This window comes from Macrosteles quadrilineatus, unplaced genomic scaffold (genome assembly GCF_028750875.1).
Source record: "Macrosteles quadrilineatus isolate MER2022 unplaced genomic scaffold, UCM_ALF_1.0 Scaffold_2__2_contigs__length_208266976, whole genome shotgun sequence".
Lineage (NCBI taxonomy): Eukaryota > Metazoa > Arthropoda > Insecta > Hemiptera > Cicadellidae > Macrosteles > Macrosteles quadrilineatus.
Window position 1 is genome coordinate 139,622,784 of NW_026542595.1, and position 20,266 is coordinate 139,643,049.

At 36.0% G+C, this 20,266-nt stretch overlaps 1 protein-coding gene across 6 annotated transcripts in view; it reads left to right on the top strand.

Annotated features, from left to right (window-relative positions):
• Positions 1–20,266, top strand: part of LOC128985741 (centrosomal protein of 164 kDa) — a 96,620-nt gene that overhangs the window by 21,564 nt on the left and 54,790 nt on the right. For 4 of the 6 annotated variants that reach the window (XM_054405567.1, XM_054405568.1, XM_054405569.1 and 1 more), the window contains 9 exons: positions 6,260–6,412; positions 7,653–8,324; positions 9,081–9,215; positions 10,197–10,271; positions 11,465–11,603; positions 13,949–14,076; positions 14,752–14,929; positions 15,618–15,702; positions 19,474–19,547. In XM_054405567.1, the coding sequence (XP_054261542.1) occupies positions 6,260–6,412; positions 7,653–8,324; positions 9,081–9,215; positions 10,197–10,271; positions 11,465–11,603; positions 13,949–14,076; positions 14,752–14,929; positions 15,618–15,702; positions 19,474–19,547 (1,639 nt within the window). Of the gene's footprint in view, positions 1–4,284; positions 4,501–6,259; positions 6,413–7,652; positions 8,325–9,080; positions 9,216–10,196; positions 10,272–11,464; positions 11,604–13,948; positions 14,077–14,751; positions 14,930–15,617; positions 15,703–19,473; positions 19,548–20,266 lie in introns of those variants that run through there. The other 2 variants (XM_054405571.1, XM_054405572.1) reach the window with 2 other exon arrangements.

Sequence of the window (20,266 nt, forward strand, 5' to 3'; positions counted from 1 at the left end):
CAGTTAAATTTTATAATTAAAACCTTATAAAATTGAATTTGAGCTATTAATAGTTTTATTTTATGAACAGAACTTTTTTTGATTAGTAAACCTTCATTCAATTTTTTCATTATCAGCAAGTTTGGTTAGGTTATCATAATTTAATTTTATAATTAAAAAATATAAAATTTAATTTGAGGCATTTATAGTTTTATTTTATGAACAGAATTATTTTTTCTATTAGTAAACCTTCATTCAATTTGGTCATTATCAGCAAGTTGGTTAGTTAGGTTAGGTTATGACAGTTTAATTAAAAAATTAACTATATATTTTTTTGTTTTAGGCCTACAATAATTTTTTTTTAATTTCTAATTTTTAAACTTTCATTTTGTCCGTATTAAAAAACTGCAGCTGAAATAAAAATCGTGCAGCCGAGCCCGAGAGCAGAGCGAGAGAAAGAACAATCAGAGACAAGAAGAAGCGACCACCATTAATCAGTGAGCACAGAATAGAAATATAGAGGGCATTGGGCGAGAGAGGTGAAGCACGGCCGCCTTTAACTCCAGGCGCGGCCTTCGAAGTGGCAACGTCGCAAGTGGTGTTGTGTTGTAACAGCTGTTTTGTTTGGAAGCAGCTGGTATTTGTGTATTTACGAAAGATTGGTGGTGGACCAAAACGGCACACGGAAGATTTCTCAGGTGCCGTTTGACGTCACTAACTGCTGACGTCACCAATACCGCAACGATACGGTTTTGAGCCATCGGCCTGGGTGGTGTAGTGGATAACATGGCGGGCTGATAATTCAAATGTACCAGGTTCAAATCCCGCTGGTAGCAATATTTTTTTCTCAACAATTTTTTTCATATCAGCAAGTTTGGTTGGTTTGGTTAGGTTATGACAGTTTAATTTTATAATTAAAAACTTATAAAATTGAATTTTAGGCATTTATAATTTTATTTTATGAACAAAACTATTTTTTCGATTAGTATGCCTAAACGTTCATTCGATTTTTCCATTATCAGCACGTTTGGTTAGGTTATGACAGTTTAATTTAATAATAGAAAAATTATCAAATTGTCTGTTTCTTCAGACGCAGGCAGTTAGTGACGTCAAACGGCACCTGATAAATCTTCCGTGTGCCCCACCGGTTACTGGACTATGACAATATTGACTCCGCTTAAAATGTAAAGATATATTTTTTTAATTCATATTGTTTCGGTTTTCATTACTGTATGTTTTATTTTCAATGTTTTAATAAATTTATGTTCATAAATTTAAACTGATAAAGTGCGAATTAATGAGCTGACGTCACATATCTGCCATGTTATCTTATGGGACGTCTGTCACTAAACTGTTGTTAACAACAATTGTTATTAACACACAATTGTTATCCATTGTAACGCTTTTACTGATTTGTTTTGTTGTAACTGTTTTGTTTATTTTCACTTGTTTTGTGTCAACCGCTGTCTTTTTGCCATCTTGTTGCCGTTTTTTGTTGTTGTTGTTATCAATTGATTGTAATTCTTTGTTTTCACTCAACATTATTGTATAACTAGCTTTAAGGAAGTCTTGTTTGTATTGCACTAATTTGTACGAAATATCAAAATGGAGCTGTCCGTTGGAATGTAAAATAAATAAATAAATAAATAAATAAACAACACCACTAGCGACGTTACCTTTTACCTTTTACCTAGGTCCTCTTCTCCGTAGTCGTTGAGACCAGAGAATCGTAATTTTTTTCTTTCTTCTTTGGGTTCTGTTATGTATTGTTGTAGGGTGTGTGGTGTTCGAAATATTAATTTAGACTGTAGTAAGGTTTATTGATTAAGTATTGTTTCAGTTTTTTTTTTATGAAAAGAGTGCTTGAACCTATTGATTTTAGGTTGTTTGGTAATGTGTTAAATATTTTAGTTCCTATTATTTTTGGATTTCTGCTAGTTTTTGTGAGTCTGTGTGGTTGTAGATTGTAGTTTGTCTGTAAATTTCTGAGGTTGTTAGTCATGACAGTTGTTTCTGGTTTGGAGGGGGGGTCATATTTTAGGAATTTCATTATTTCCAGGATGTACAAGGAGGGTAGAGTTAGTATTTGGTTAGCTGTGAAAAAATGTTTGCAGTGTTCCCTATATTGCAGTTGTTCAATTGATCTCACAGCTCTCTTTTGAAGTATTAGTAGCGTTTGTAAATGGTAGTCTGTTGCTGAGCCCCAGGCTATGATGCCATACCACAAGTGACTTTCGAATAGGGCAAAATATGCTATTTTGGCTGTACCTTTATCAGTCACTGACCCAATCCTTCTTATTGCAAAGAGTGTTGTTGACAATTTCTTTTCCAGGTTTTCTATACGTAGGTGCCAGGACAAGTTTTTGTCCAGGGTGATACCGAGGAATTTGGTTTCTGTTGCCATTGTGATCGAGGTGCAGTTTGCCGGTGGGCTATGGCCAGGTTGATTCGATGCTATAAAGTTTATGTTGACAGTTTTTGATGTGTTGATGTCCGATGCCAATTCCTACCTGGCCGTGGCCTGTAGTTAAAGGTGACCGTGGGTGAAGCGGTGAAGCGAGACTTACGCAGTTGCGAGACCTGATTATCGTCATAGCATAGATAAAACATACTCCTCTGTTTTATCTATGGTCATAGTTTTCGATCGCACGATCTTTGCAGACGCTTTCGGCGATCGTGGAAATATAAGTTCGATTTGGAAAGTGTAATCTAAAATCCAATGTATGTTTGTTTGTCCTTTATGGACTCCGAAACCGCTCGACAGGTTGTAATGAAACTTTCAGGCATTATTAAAGATTATTCAAAGATGGTTTGTGCGAAGTTTGGTGCAGATCCGTCAAAAAGGCTCCACCCCAGTGGCTCTCGAGTTTCCTATGTTTACCTTATGAGTACTCATATTTAAATGGTATTAAAGAATCTTAACAGCTGGTTCAACTAAACAATTTGATCCTGTGATGTTCAATAGCATTAAAAAATTAATAGGTTTACCAACAGGGTGCAGCATTATTATTGTTTTAAATTTATGACAACAGCTAATTTGCAACCAAAAAGTGAGTGAGCGTAGCGAACGAACTACAACCTGGAGGCGAGTTAGGGTAGCGAACGAGCTCAAACCTAAAGTTGAGTGAGCGTAGCGAACGAACTACAACCAGGACATGATTGAGCCATGCGAACGAGCACATCTTGAAAATGAACGAACATTGACATAAAACCACATTAGGACAGGACGACGTCTGTCGGGCCAGCTAGTTCTTACATATATTCTAACAGCAAAATCTACTTTCCCAAAGAAAAAAAACATTTTTTAAAGACCCAGGTGAGGCCTCTTCCTAGGCCGAGGCCCTCTGCAATCGTCATATGTTCGCCGTTAGGAGCGGAATACGGCCCTGATTTTGGGGCCTATTGTTGGTATTTGGGGCCTGGGGCGGACCACTCCTGAGAAGTCTACTTGTGTTATTTAGTCTAACTATGATATCTTATAACTTACATTATTATTAATTTTAGAACAGTTTAGAATATACTAATTTGGTTGGTTTCATGTTAAGTATATCGACCTCCAGACATCACCAGAAATTATTTTTTTTCCAAAATGTTTGAAGTTGCATGCTGATTCCAAAAATTTTTGTTTTTTTCTCGGAACCGATATGTTTACCTGGAAAATCGGGAACACCTCCGGTCCTTCAATATCCATCGGATCGTGAAAGTTCTGGAATATTCTTTTTCAGCTCTCTCTGCCGGTTAATTTGAGTACCCAACCCACAATGTTATTTTCCGTAAAAAGGTTTTCGGGGGTTTTCTGATTTTCCGGGTGGGTTGTTTATCCGATTAGAAAAACAACAACAATTTTTTGTATCAGCTCGAAATTTAGGACAACAAATTATTTTGGATGGGCACTGGAGGAAGATATAATCCGTTATAGATTTCAAATACCGGTACACTTTTTCAAATTATAATGAAGAACATGTACTTAATGCCATACTGATTGTAAGCCTAGGGAGGGATATTTTAACTTTTGGGACTTCTTGGTATTTTAGAAACAAACCTTTCTGACAACTCAGGGACCTTTCAGACAGAAAAGAATTTGGTGGCAAACTGAACAGCGACTGAGGACTGACTGACTAGTATAGTGAGTGAACACTGTTCCTGTTGGTGAGTGGTGACTTGGTCTGGGTGTTCACTGTTCGTTCGTTCAATGGTTTTCTCGTTTTCTGGTTCAGTCCAGTTCGTTTCGTTTCGTTCTCAATCTTTAAACCTCAAACTAAACTTCTCGTGCGTGGCACATGGTAACCTTGAAATCAGATGCTATTTACGAGCTGTCGTTGTCGCTATATTGTTGACTTAAGTAATGTCGCTAAGTTATCTCCTGCTAGCTCCTCAGCCCTCAACTTTTTTGCTTGATGATTAAAAGAGAAGATGTCAAAGAAATTTTAAGGTGTGTTTTTAAGTAGGGCTAGGGCCAGTGTTACATACACCTACACGCATTTATGGAGTAACATCGGCTAGTCAAGACAGGTAACTTAGGTACGTTACTAGGGTTTTATCGTTTTATTAAGCTAAGTTACTGTAATGTTCGTTATTTTTGTCCATGCTGGATTAAGTTAATAATATTTTACTTTACATTGTAATAATTAATTAACGTATGATCTCAGGTGCAACTTACTTAAGAGTTCTCCTAGGCCTTTGGAGATAAGTTAGACCTAGGCCTACCATCATCAAGGCAACTTAATGGGCCCTGGGGCTAGTCTCTGGGTCAGTGTTTCCACACAACCAAAAAAAATAATCCCTGTTAAACCTACGAGTTGAGGAATCCCGTTTAGGCTAATCCCGCTATTAAATTGTGAAAAATCCCGTTTTATCCCACATGTTTTTTCCCGTTCAATCCCTAGTATTTTATTTAACGTAAGTTATCATGTTTAAAAAGTTGTTATATTAGGCTACTAGCTACTAATATATTTTGCTACAGTATTTTAATTAATTGGCGCAATGCCTAGTTTTCTCTTAAATTAAGTTAACTTAACTTAAGTATAAAAAAATAACTTATACCGTAGTCGTCATAGCCGAAAATCCAGTTTTATCCCGCATCCCCTTTTAATCCCGCTCAAGGTCTAAAAGTCCTGTTTTCGGGATAATAACTTAATTCCGCGAATGGAAAAACTGCTCTGGGTAGGCCTAGGGATGGCAAAATTTCCCGACATTCGCCCTATTGATAAGTTAAGTGTAACTTATATTGGTTTTTAGATGTAGCCTAAGTCATGGAACAAAAAGTACCTAAGTTATCTAACTTACATGTTACCTAGGCCTAATAAGTTAAATATCGGTCAAAAGTTAAAAATCTAGGCCTGATATATTTGATACCCTATATTAAAAATCGACATAGGCCTACGGTACCAAGGTTCTATAGCCTAACGTACTATTTGCAAGCTTATTTAACATATTAATGCTTATTATGCTGTTACAAATCATGTTCATGCTGCTGTTGCAAATATTCTGTTGGGTTGGGAGCACAAAAGTAAAACTTCCCTCACAAGATAGGGGGAGTGGGGCAAATATATCTCGGGCCCATAACTTAGCGTGTCCAGTGGCGGCCCTAGAGATTGTGGGGCCTAAGGCAAAGTTAAATAGCAGGCCTCTCTAAGGTACCTGAAATACAGCTGTGCGGGGCCCCAGTGACCTATAGGCTTGTTCCCCTATAGAGCCGCCTCTGCGTGTCACATGCATTATCCTCCTTCTAACTGTTTATGATAGACGAGCTTCTTATGGAGGATAAATAAACTGTTGTAACTTAGTTTAAATGCTTGTTTATGGATATTTTGACCAAACTTGGCAAATTTATTTATTTTATTCCGGAAGCTAACATTTTACAAAAAAAAAAAAAAAAAAAAAACACACACTTTATTACTCATTTTGTAGCAGCTAACCTAAGTACAGAACATTGTTTAAACTCATGCTATTCAAAGAGATTTAATTGAAAATCCAATTAGGTAAATGGAAACTCGCTTAGTCTGCAGTTTGGCTTTGGCGGGGGTATTTTTTATAAGGAAGTGGTCCAAACCTGGTCATGTTCCTGTCTAATGGTTTACTCCTTTTAACTTAGCAAATATTTTCCTATTGGTTGGGAAGAAGCTATTACTGTAGGCGGCACGGAAAGACAGAAAGTAGACCTGGTTTACTTTTTCATTTTGATGTCCCCAGGGACCAAATACACTATATTGCATACAATAAATTTGTGCAATATAGCCTAAGCTTTGTTTTCTAACTAAGTTACCTAACTTGTTAATAGATATCATCATCTTCTGCTGATTTGACCGTCAGCACATCATCAAAAAAGGATGGACTAGGTGGAATAAAGATTTCACTAACGAAAGAAACAAAACGATCATCAATGAACGCCAAGACCTCTTCCCTGAGATTCACACCAATACAAGTACACAGAGTAAGTTAAAGTTCTAAAAGAAGGAACCTTAAATTTCTGAGCTGTCCATAAAAGCTTGAGGGGAGGCTTAAACCATATAATATTTATGTTTTAATAGATCGATCATGGATGTAATTTCTATAGGGTATTTTGTTAGTAGGTCTATGTTTATTAAGTCTCTACCTACAGTAAAAAACCTAAGTTAACGACTGTAGTCATCCAGAGTTCGGCCTACTACTCAACTGTGAAAAATTTATCTAATACTGCTTTTTTGTCCAATTGTAGCGATCATAATTTTAGTTTAGGAATGGGGATGCAAACTTGTAGGCCTATCCACCACATAAAAATATTAGAAACATTTTAATATTCTCTGTGTACAGTTTGGGTATGCAGTCTTTATTTCCTCGGACTGAGCGGAACGTACAAAGATGCTGTTGTTTTGCCAGTGAAAAACAAAACAAAAAGATTGGCATTAGCAAATGATAGTTTTCCCAATGATAAGTTCCCTATGATTCTGTGTATTGTTCTTTGATCAATAGTCTGTCCTTGGTTTTCATATGTTATCCCTTTGAACTGTAGTTAGGCCTAGTTGTTTTTAATGTAGACATACAATCATAGGCTTTTAAGTGAGGACAATAACCAAATTGAGATTTTTTTTTCTACAACAGTACCAGTAACACATAATTAATCAACTGATCATGATCCTGATAACTCATTAAACTACAAACAACATTTCCTATCTCATAGTGCCCTTGATATTTCCCTAAATCACAATCACCTTGATATTCAAATAAATATTTTGGGATTGTAAATAACTCTTCAGCGGCTGTTTGAATTGCTCTTATGGCGGGCAAATGTAAGAAGGCCATTAGCCTCCATTCTCTTAAAGATAAAATATACATAGGATGTATATTTTTTACTTAACAAAACAAATTATATTTCTTGTTTTTTTTTTTCATCTCGTGGACTTACAGATATCTCGTTGTGTCCAACCCATAACTATATTAGTTTTGTCAACCGCAAAAAAACTTAAAATAAGCAATAAACTTTGCTGCCAAACCTTGAAAATAGGGATGGACCAATAGGTACTGATTCTCGATTCCACAAAACTTTTGATATGGTACCCACAACATTGAGGAAACATTGAATCTAAGTATATTATTTAACTTACAAATTATAAGAATTATAGTTGGATGTTTTAAGATTAGATCTAAAAATATATTTTAATAAGAAATTACAAAAGTGTTTTGATGTTAATCAGGTTCACAAGAAGACAAAAGAAAGATCTCACTCAAATTCGTCAATAAATAGCAGCGTTTGTACTCCAACTGTTGAAACTCTACCAGAAAAGATGGCAAACGATTCTGAATCGTCAAGAACGTCAACAAAACCAGTGAAACTGAAGAGAGATAAAAGTTCAGAAGAAAGTAGAAAATCAAATTCCAGAAGTGAATACACACCAAGTAGATCTCCAAGTCCAGAAGAATGTAGGAAAAAATCAAAAGAAACAAGAAAACACATTTCAAATCATAGAAGCCCTTCTCGATCAGATAGAAGTCCAGAAGAACTGGAAGAAGGCACAAGATCGTCTCGAAGACACAGAAGCCCAAGCCCATATAGATCAAGAAGTAGACACAGCTTAAAAAACAGAAGATCACATTCAAGTAGAAAATCACTATCACCCGCAGACGATGCAGATCACAATACAAATAGTAGCTCAAGACGACATAGGTATAGAGAGAGTTCACCTGTTAGAAGTAGTTTATCACAAACCAGCGATTCAATGTTGTCAAGAAATTCAAGCTCAAGCTATGACCCAAAGTTCCGTCACTCCTCAAAAGATGCAGATCCTGATGATAGCGAAGCGGACAAGACTATTTACGTAACACCTGAAGGGAAGCCATTTTATATACGGTCTTCCGAAGCTGAAAATGTAAGTTGGTAAAAAAATTATTTCCGTGGGTTATTTTGTAAAACGCTTTTTTGTGTAATGGTTTGCATTTCCACAACTTTTTGTTTAGTACCGGTACATAGAAACAAAACTATGTATGGGATTTTATTGACCCATCACTGTAACAGTCAGGATACAAATTTTTGGTGGGAGGGGGAGTTATAGGAGTTAAATGGATCTTTGCAATAAATTAGTCTAAATTAAAAGCTATTTTTCAAGTAAAATACTAAAATAGACAACCATTTGGTTTTCATTATTGTAAGAAGTAAGAAGTACACATCTCATTTCCCATATTAAAGATGTCATTTTCAGAGTGAGAAAACATTTAGACCTGATTAGTTAAATAGAGCCACAGGCAGACAGGATCAATAACGTATTTGTTTTTTTCTATCAAAAACTCCAACCTTTAAAACTAGAAACTGATAGAATGTTGTAATGTATACTAATCTATAAGCCACATTAATTCAAAGGATCGTCAGATGAAAGACAAAATTTAATTTATTGGCACCTGCAAACTATAGCCTAAGTGGATCATTTAAATATTAATTGATTTAATAACATTCTACAACAGTACGGCATAATTTGTTAAGGTACACAAGGGTTTGCCTCAAATATTGACATGATGAGATTTAGAACAATTCCCCTGGCATATTATCGATAACCACAATGATTAGTATTTATCCACACACTGTTTTATCATCTACCAGATAGCCTACTTATTGAAATTGAAATTTTCAGAGGCAGAGTTCAGGTATCAAGAGGAGTTTAAATGACGACTCTCAAAGTGAATCCCAATCCAACAACTCCAGTTTCAACGACTCCAGTTGTAACAGCTCGATATATCAAACTCCAGAGGGCACACCAAATGAATTTGTGAGTGTATTTTAGAATTATTCATGTTATTTCTTTACTAATATGATTAACATAATTTATTCATAGTAACGTAAAACTTTAACATTCTTAGTGCTACAGCGTCCCCCATAGCAAAGATGTGGTTATCGGCTTTGGCGTGAGCGTTGTCGTGAGTGAATTATCATATGTCACATAGTAATCAACTGTGTCGTGGGCCTATTGGCTGGTTAGTGTCTCAGTTCAGTCTGAAAGCTTTAAAATGACTGTAGGTTCACTTCGCTCTTTCACTGTCGTTAGCAATCACCTGTTTAATGTTTTATTCTGAACAAAAACAGTTACATTTGCGACTCAGGTTTGAAGAGATTATTTATAAATACAAATTTTTATATGTTGGTTATTTTAGTCATAAATTGTTGCATTTGAATGGTTATTTAGTGTTAGTGTTTGTTGGATAAAATATTGCCCCCTATTTCTCCCTGCAAAACAAACTCTTATAACAACGCATCTAAAGGCAGAGTCAGACCATCTGAAATTCAAAAGAAAGTTAAAATCTTTTCTATTAAATAAATGCTACTACAGCGTCCGTGACTTCCTGACTGACGGCTAGAATCTTAATTTTCCTTTAGACAGAATGATTTGTAAAAAGTATGTTTAAGTTAATTTTATTATTTTAAGTTCAATTCCAATGCATATTATATTATTTTGACCTAACCTATACATGTACTTGTGTCTACTTGGTTCAATAAACGAGTTATTGAGTTATGAAAAAAGAGTAGTATCATAATTTAATACTAATATTCATGTATAAAATCATCTCTCATATACCTATTGAAGAATAAGGGGGATATAACTTTTCCCCAGACCTTGCAATATTGGGTCAAATCACACTTTTCATTATGGTGTTAAATGCACCCTAACCTATGTAAGTACTGTATTAGTATGTGGTTCAAAAAAACTTTGTAGGTTGGTTCATTTTTTCTCAGTTGATCAATTATTTTTCAGAATAAAGCAAAGAGAATGAAAATAAGATGGAGCGACTCAAACACACTCAGCCACGACTATAATTCACCATCTTCAGTGAGTTTTTTTTTTTTTTGCCACACTACCGTACTCTGTTTTATAAGCTTTTTTGCCACCTGCTTAATCAAATGGGATATCATTATCCATTAGGCCTTGGGTACTGTAATGAATTTTGCCGGACACCAGCCAATTATTATTAGCCTTGTTTTACTTATTAATAGGGATGGACGAGATTGGATTTTTAGTTCGAGACGAGACGAGACGAGATTTTTTATTTCTCATAAAATTTCGAGACGAGATCGAGACGGGATTTCCCTTCTCATACACAACGGGAAATGCACGTTCAAAATTTTTACCTGATTTTGTAACATTGTTAAATGACTGTTTAAATACAAATATAATGATAATAGGCAAGAATATTTACAATCTTTTATTAAAAAACATCAGCATAACAATTTTTTTATTAATCACGCCTAACTTATTAAAAATGCCTACGATTAGGAAACATAGTGATATCAGTTAGGATAGAGTTCAACTTATCCTAAAATAAAATAAATCATAAAATAAAAGCAATATTAATTTTTATAAAATAATTACTTGTTTTGACTTTTTATAGTAATAAAACATTCCTCACACTGCTTACACTTAACAAAACTTCTCAAATGTTATTAAAGTAATATTATTAAAATAATTAAAGTAATACTTACATTTAAAGAATTAATTAAATAAGAACGCCTTCGCAAAGGAAACGCAACTACAACACGCTCCTGTATTGCGGGTATTGCATTGACTTTCTGCAGGCGTTTTTAATTTTTAACTTTTTTTTTTTATTCTCGTCTCGATAATAATCTCGGCCAAAAAGAAATCTCGTCTCGTGTAACGAGATTTAAAATTTCCCGAAATTTCGAGACTTGACCATCCCTACTTATTAAATACCTCAGGAATTTTTATAAGCATAAATAATTATCAACCTAAAAAATGTAAACATCAAATCAAGCTTGCTACGTTAAAACAATCCCAGACTAAACCATAGTGTTAAGTTCAGGTTATAGATAATAAACCCTTAAACTTACAGATACACTTGTTTCCACTACTTTAGTGCAATTTAAAGTATGACTTTCAACTTTCAATGCGTATACTTACTTATACCGTTAATTGGTAGTTGAGTGATCCAAGTTCCACTGCATTTTGTACTTTTATAGTTACAGTATTCATAATTTATTTTGAGTGTTAAAGGTGTTGTTTTTCAGAGCTGGAGACACAACCTATCATGCATGTCGGAACAAGGAGTCCAGCCAGAGTTGATTGGCTACCAGATGATTGGCGACAGCCAGTTCTGTCGGTTTGGGCAGCAATTACTTGGCCTACAGAGAATGCCCATGCCAAACTGTAAGTGTTTGTGACGCAGTACTTGTTTGAGTATGTTAATAGATGAAGGATCATCTGAAGTTTTTGTCTAAAGAATGATATTCGATATTCAAGGTTTAAAAATTAATAATAGAATATAGGAATGGAAACAAAACATTAGGGCTGAATAGTACGGTAATTGAAAGCAATGAACTTGGATAGTGCAAGTAGATTTCTTATCTTATTATTATTTGAGCGATTATTGCGGATACAGGGTGTATACCAACCGGGAGAACCGGGAAATAACCTTGAATTTGAAGGAACCTGGAAAAAACCGGGAAAAAGCCGGGATTTTTGGAACGAATCCGGGATTTTTATTTTAGCCCCGGTAGAAGATTGTAGTCGTAAAATGCGTCTTGCCGCGATTGCGGGCGACGACGATGACGTTTTCGTGACCGCGGGAGACGACAATGACGTTTCCGTGACCGCGGGGTCAACGATGATGTATACACTGCCGCGGGAAATATTCATGATTTTGCCGAGATTGCGGATGACAACGATGACGTTTCCGTGACCGCGGACGACGACGATGACGTTTCCGTGACCGCAGGAGACGACGATGATTATGTCTACACGGCCGCAGATGTTTATGATTTTGCCGAGATCGCGGACGACGGCGATGACGTTTTCATATCTGCGAGAGGCAATGATGATGTCTTCACGGCCGTGGATGATTTTAATGATTTGCCGTGACCGCGAAAGATGACGATGATGATTTCTACACGGCCGCGTGAAATACTCATGATTTTGCCGCGATTGCGACCTACGACGATGACGTTTCCGTGACCGCGGGAGACTACGATGACGTTTCCGTGACCGCGGGAGACGACGATGACGTTTCTGTGACCGCGGGAGACGACGATGACGTTTCCGTGACCGCGGGGTCAACGATGATGTATACACTGCCGCGGGATATATTCATGATTTTGCCGAGATCGCGCACGACAACGATGACGTTCCCGTGACCGCGGTAGTCAATGATGGTGTCTACACGGCCTCGGAACATTTTTGTTATTTTGCCGTGATCGCGGTCGATGACGATGATGTTTACGTGACCGTGGGAGTCAATGATGATGTCCACACGGCCGCGGAAGATTTTCGTGATTTTGCCGCGATCGTGGATGACGATGATTACGTTATCGTGATCGCGAGAGACGGCGATAATGTATACATACCGCGGGAGATGTCCAGGATTTTTCTATGATAACGTAAGACTGTGATGACGTTTACGTCACTGTGGGAAGCGACCACACGACCGCAGGAAATATTCAGGATTTTGCCGCCGTTGATAATGTGTTCATAAAAAATGAAGATAATATTCAGGATTTTGCTGCTATCGAGAGAGACGATGTTAATGAAAATTATTACTATAATAAGGATTATTACTTTTTAAACACTAGCTCACTGGACTTTGAAACAAATTTGATGTAAGTTTATATTGTATACTTAAGCTGCAAGTCTTAAATTGATTATAGTTTAAGTGGAACCAACAAATACGCGGGAACCTGGAAAAACTTCAAAAAACCAGGAAAAAACCTGGAATGTCACTTTAATAAAATAGTATACACCCTGGGATATTTTCCATCAAGATTAGTAAAAAACAAGCACACTAGAGTCCCCTAATCCAGGTTAATCAAACCACATTTTAAGTGTAAAGTTTGCTGTATTTAAATTGAAAATAGCTGTGTTCTAAAATACTAACCAGGATGTTCAGCCAACCGGGAAACCGAGAAAACTATGAATTGTATTCAAATTTTTATGAGTGGGAAGAAGTCCATGAATTTTATATTTAACTGAGACATTTAGAATGATGGCCAATAGCCTCTAGCCGAGCGTCCATTTATAATAGCTCTCATTGGTATTTAAAGTCGTTGTATTGTAAGGAAAACCCGATGTTGCAAGAGATCATGAAGTGTGTTATCATGATCACGAGAGCAACATATAGCCATTAACAGTCATATAAATTTGTTGTAATTTTTTATGTAATTTTACTGCATTTGAAATGAACTTAAAAGAAGTTGTCTTTCATGTCCTTTCAGCTCGCTTACTTGAGAAAATTAAGAGTATGTAGGAGTTTGCAGATTAAGCTCTTCAGTGATCTTCTATAGACAAATATTCAGTGCTATCCTGTTATTCTACTTTGTGAAACTTATTTATGAACTGTGAACATAATATTGTTGAAATAACAAATGTTTTGACCTGCACATTTTTTTGTCCAACTCTTTTAAGCTGGTGATTCAAAATAATTTTGATGTACAGATTATTTAAAATTTTGGAATACAAAAATTTTATAGTTATGTAATTTTCTGAATTGTCATGTATTCCAGGTCCCGGCAGAATTGGTATCTGCGTTAGCGGCCAAACGATCACCGACCTCCATAAAAGAGTGAGGGACAACTTTTACCCAATTTCGGACAAAATCATTCTTATGATTGGCACAAATGACTTTTTAAGGGTAAGTTTCTTCACGGCCACTTGATTGGTGTCAATTTGAATATGCTTTAAACATATTGTTTACTTAGGCATGTCCCTGTTCTATTTTCAATATCACATCTTTTATTACGTGGACAGTTTAACATAATTAAAAATTGTGCAAATAAATTCTTTGGTCCCACAATGCGCGTTTTGAAAACAACGGTTTTTGATGTGGTTTAACAAATATAGTTGTAATGTAGTGTTGTTTACATAATGCCACCATTTCCATAAACAAATCAAGTATTTAGTTGATAAAATTTTCTTTATAGCCCAAAGGCCTTACTAAAATTTAATTATCACTGGGCTTTTTGTGTAGAGAGGTCTTTTAATGTAGAGGTATAGTTCTCTCAACTAAGAGATTCTTAGTTTTGTCACTACTAGACCTTATGTGTGTTCCGAACCGCCAGATCATGTCATTACACACAGAAAATTGCCATTAATAACCTATTTAAAGGTTCTTAAACCATTGATTTTTTAACCACGATTTCTTGAGGAAAGAAATCCTACACTCTCAACAACTAGACAAATGTATCTATCACCCCTATTTGGATTAGAACAGTAAGTTTCTTTACTTATCGGATTTTGACAAGAACAATTTTGTTCGACGGAGTGATTTGAGCGTTACTGTAATAATATGATTGTTGTCATTGGACAGAATGTGAACGTTAGCAGAATGTGTGAGGAACTCTCTGCGCTTGTGAAGACGTTGCAGAAGAGCGCATCCAACATAATCCTACTGACTCTGCCTCCGATACCGAAACTAGCCAAGAAAAATACGAACCACTTTGAACTCCTTGACATTTACAACCAACACATCAGAAGCCTGGACAACGGTGAGTTAAGGCCTAACCTAATCTGGGTATTTGTGATGAGGTATATCTTAAGGCAGTTTGAATTCTGCAGAAATTAGTTAAAACATTAGCGAGTTGTGAAACTGCAGGGTGAGGTTAACTATTTTATGTAGGCCTATTTATTTTTCAGATCTCTTGTGAGAATAGCAAACCGACCTGAATGGGAAAGAGTCCAAACTGGAACAATAGACACACAACTTTACATTATATACACAAAACATTAGTAGAATTTGTTACTGACAGCTTTTTCAACTAAGAAAAAGAAAATTCTCTCTTCCTTAGTTGAAAATGCTGTCAGTGCCAGTGAAATATGTGTTGTGTTTATAATGTAAATTATATTGTGCCAGTTTGGACTCTTTCCCATTCATGTAAGCTCACAAAAAATCGTAAAAACCTAGACCCTTGTGCTCTATACTACATCCTTATTTATTTATTTGAAACAAATTTAAAACTACATTTTTTCAAAGGTCATTGAACACCATGATGAAAAAGCCTGGTATTGCTTGCTGCTCGAATGGCGACCTATACTTGCCGAAAAAAGAAAAAAAAATTGACCTCAAAGGGTTACAAAATTAAAGACTTGTCGTGTTAGGCCTAGCAAGTTTTATTGTACATCATATATAAAAAATGCCAAGAAAAGAACCTGTTTTAATCTGTGATCCAATTACAGGAGACAGCCTGAGGATAGGAGACATCAGTCCTCTGTATATGACCTGTCCCCCGTACCAAAGTTGCAGGATGCATCTGTTTGAGTTGTAAGTAGAAATAAACTCTAACTTTGGAAAGTAGGAAGTATACAATAGAGCAAATAGAATTACAGAGCAGATAAAAAATCTAATTTTATGTCATTCAAGGTAAATTCACACACATCAGTTCCGCATGTCAAAGTTCAGTCCACAGTCAAAAATTAATACCTCAATAAATATCCTGTTGCGCTGTCAACTCTCCGTTAGTCAATTTCAGATTTCTTTCCAACAATATTTTGGGATTGTTCTGATGCCTACGTCGTGTGACGTATGTGTTTCACATATGTTTTGTTAAGTTTATGGCAGTTGTCATTACAGTTCTTTAATTAACTTTCTTGTGTCGTCCTAAAATATTAAAAGTTTAGTCTCTTCATAAATCATGAACCCATATCCATAGTTTTTTCCAATCATTTTCAATAACTTTTTTCATGCAAGGCGATAGCTATCACATCTAACTCTTCCACATTAAAATCAGCCATTGGTAATTACATCTCGTCAAATTAGGATTCACTCATAATTAAATTTCTTTACGCCACACTACACTGTTTTAATGAATTTCCCACACAAGGATTTAGTCCAGATACACCTGTTTGCCGCCTGCTTAATCAAATGGGGTTTCATTACGTACTACTGTACTGTAATGATTTTTTACCGGACTAACCAGCTGATTATATTTGGCAATGAGTGGTACAAAAACATAACCTCTCTTAGAGGTTATGTGTAGTTAAGTTAAGTAGTTAGTTAAGTTAGCTTAGAGTAGTATGGCAAAAATATAGTATGTCACTCGTCCAAAATGTGTTTATTCGACTCGTATGGTAATCCTCACTCGACCACACTCGTCCGGTAAACACCTATTTTCAGGACTAGTAACATAATAATATTACTATAACATCACTGTAAATAACCAACTGACCAACTGACAGATGACTGACCAATTAGCGAATTTCCCATATAGGGAATAAGCTATTACCGTAGTACTCATGGTAAGACCTGGACCCGGGACCGATTTTTTTTTTCGTTTTGAGGTCCCTAGAGGCCAAAAACACCATCCGTTCAAATTCATATATATATATATATTTATTTATATGTGTCCGTTAGCGCGATAACTCGAGCAAAAATGATCCGATTTTGATGAAATTTGCTACAAACGTGTAAACCTACGTTTATTCGAACGAGTTCGCGAACCAGCATGATCGGACCATGGGAACAGGGGTTTATGGGGGCTTTTATGGGGTAAAAATGGGTTTTTCCTATTTTTGACACAAAAAACATAAAATTTTGAAATTTCTTTCCAAACTATTTTGTAGAGCTTAAAAAAACAAATAATTTAGTATATTGAAGCGTTATAATGCGCCTAATGGTTACGGAGAAAATTCCAAAAAATTGTTAATTTAAAATTCCCATGTTATTCTTATGGAGAATAAGTAAACCGTTGTAGTGTGCTTGTTTATTAACATATTTTGCCCAAATTTGGAAAATGTTTTTATTTCTTACTAACTATTAACATTTTACATAAAAAAACACTTTTACCCTCCCTGTTGCAGCAAACCTAAGTATGTGTTAAACTGATTCTATTTAAATAGGGAATAAATGTGATATTTTTAAGGAGACATTTTAGTCTAAATCCAATCAGGCAAATGGAAATTCGCTTAGTCTGCAGGTTTGCTGTGGCGGGGGTATTTTGGATGTAACAGGGACACCTGTGACTGGACTGTGAATCGACCTTTATGCTTCCCAGCAATATTGCCAAGGCCATGTGAAATCAAAGTAACATTGAATAGGTGTACAATGCAGTTGTCTGCTTGCAATATTGAGCGGAGCTAGATTAATCCAACACTTTTTTAAAGTCATTGCTACATCTGTTTCTCGTAAATGAGATATATACTTGCAGTATCCAATGTCAATGGTATATTTGGTTCACATAAAGGCGGTGACACACTATCGATCTTTTCCCCGATCAAGACCCCGAACCGAGCAGGGAGAAGGGAGAAGGGGGATAAATTTCAGCAAAATTTCACTCCGAACATTTCCCCGAACAAGACCAAGACCAGACGAATTCTACCGAGCGCGGCAAAAGGGAGTTTAGAGAGAGATGGAGAGTGTGTGCGAGTGAGAGCGCGTTAAAAGACGCTTTTTGAAAACTTGTCGCAAAAATAAAATATTCTAGAAAGGATACTTAGTTATATGTATTGATTTTTATTGGTTTTATTAATTGAAATAACGTTACAGAATGATAATTTTAATTGCCCTTAATAATATTAATGTTTATATTAATTTTGAAAGAATTTCAGACAACATCAATTACTTAATTCACTTTAATATTATTGATATAATTGATTTAACGGTTTCTACATTTTGAACCTCGACCAAACAAACCACAACATGACATCTTAAATTGCCATAATATATAACGGCAACATATTACCCAACATTTATTTATTTTACCAATTAAAGGGTCTAATTGCCATATTAAATCATAACTCAACGCTAGCACAGGCGGCCGCTCGGTGCGGCGCTCGCGACGGCGTACGGGGCAAGTGACACACTATCGTACATCACTCCGTACATCGGACCGATCTTTTCTTTGATCTTTCACCAAAAAACCGCCTCCAGAGCGCTCGTCTCCCTGCTCGGCCTGATGTCTGGTTCGCCGTCTGGATCGGTGTACGGGACCCGTGACACACTATCGAACATGCTCCCTTCGACCTCCCTTCTCCCTTCTCCCTGCTCGGTTCGGGGAAAAGATCGATAGTGTGTCACCGTCTTAAATGGAATGTCTATTTTCATTTTCAGTATCCACAGTCAATTGTACGTCTGGTTCACGTAAATGATTTGTCTACTTGCAGGAACCAAAGTTTATGTTTCATCTGGTTCTCATAAATTAAATGTCTACTCAACGCACTGGGTACTGGGGACAGCAATGACGCCGCCCCAGTTCGTTGCTCATCATGAACGTTTGTGGGGCCGTTTTTAAATACAATGCCCTTACCCATTTGCATACCATTCCTTCACTCATAATGTTCTCGCCATACACTTCACTAATCTGTCGATGAATTTCAATGGCTTTCACACCTTTAGCACTTAAAAATCTAATTACAGGGCGCACTTCACAGGCGGCGTCAGTCTCAATTGGCGGCACCATTTTGAATGCTCAAACCGGATGTAAACACAGCCGATTGTTGTCGAATTTCCGGTGCAGGCTTCCAATACACAGCGCAATACATACATACATAACACAGCGCAAATGACCAAAATGCCAATCGCAGCACTGGAGCGGACAAATTTAAAAACGATACTTAGTCAAAAAACATGCCTCGTATAATGCTATGCAAATAAAGCAATGTTACTCGACCGACGCGACAATGCCTACTGATCGATACCAAAGATCACCCTTACACACGGTCCAAGATAACAATTCTTGGGACAGACAGGAAGGGATACTTTATGACCGTATTTGTCCCTTAGGCAGAAGAACGGTGTCAACTGCTTTTTTAGAAACCGACTTATGGCCCTAGCTGAACGAATCAATCGCTCTCCTCAATATGGCTAATATAGTTATTGTGATTAAAGCCATGAATTTATCACCTACGGTAATTACGAAGGTGTTTCTGTTGTCTTTTGTTTACAGCAGTGAATTCCTAACAGAAAATTAGTTCATTTCACTGGAAAGCAGGAATAAATGTTTTCAAAAGTTTTGAGCTTGAAAGAATCACTGGCTATAAAAGGACTATATCAACAGTTTTGTATGTTTAATTTACATCGACCACTTATTTGTTCCAGGTTTTTCGGAGGTCCAGATAAAAGACATGATCTGATTCATTTGAATCGCTTGGGTCTGGAGGTCATTCGTAAATATATCCTTGAAAAATTCTTATGACAATGTATTATAGTTTAGGTTTGTATCAATTCATTAGGCTTTGATACATCGCAGAAAGAAATTTGTATTTCTATTTAGTTGGTTTAACTTACTGAGGTATGTTAACTGAGAAAGTATTTTAGTTATGGATTTGAATGATTATTTTTGTTACTAGAGAGCAATTTTTAGGATTTTGACGTTTCCAAAAATGTGTAATGTTTCACAAAGCTGATGATTTTTTTAGTTTCATGAGTAAAAATGTTATGTTTGAGGGTATTCTTTTGAAATTTGGACCAGGCGATTCATGTTATTATTTGTTTTGTTCAGTTTAACAATAAAGTTCTTTTGTATGAAAGATTCTTATTTTTATGTGCAAATGTTATTTAGGAGATAAATATTTTGAAGTTTTGTTTTTATGAAGCTGTTGATCAGTGTTAACAAATTTTAAATTACATATTTTATGATACTTTTAAAACATGAATTGGTTTTTATAAAAGATTTTAGTAGACTAACTGTTATCAATTATTAAGGTTTTGAATCACTTTTGGCATAGAGAACAGTTGAAAACAATCATTGTGTAATAGTTGGTTGTTGTTTTGATATTATCGTAGATAAAACATACTCCCTTAGTAGATTTCCCATCCTTATGGAATAGCTGAAGCCAATTTTATTGTTAGTTCTGTCCGGTGCACTGTAGAGTCGTGTTTTGTTTACAAT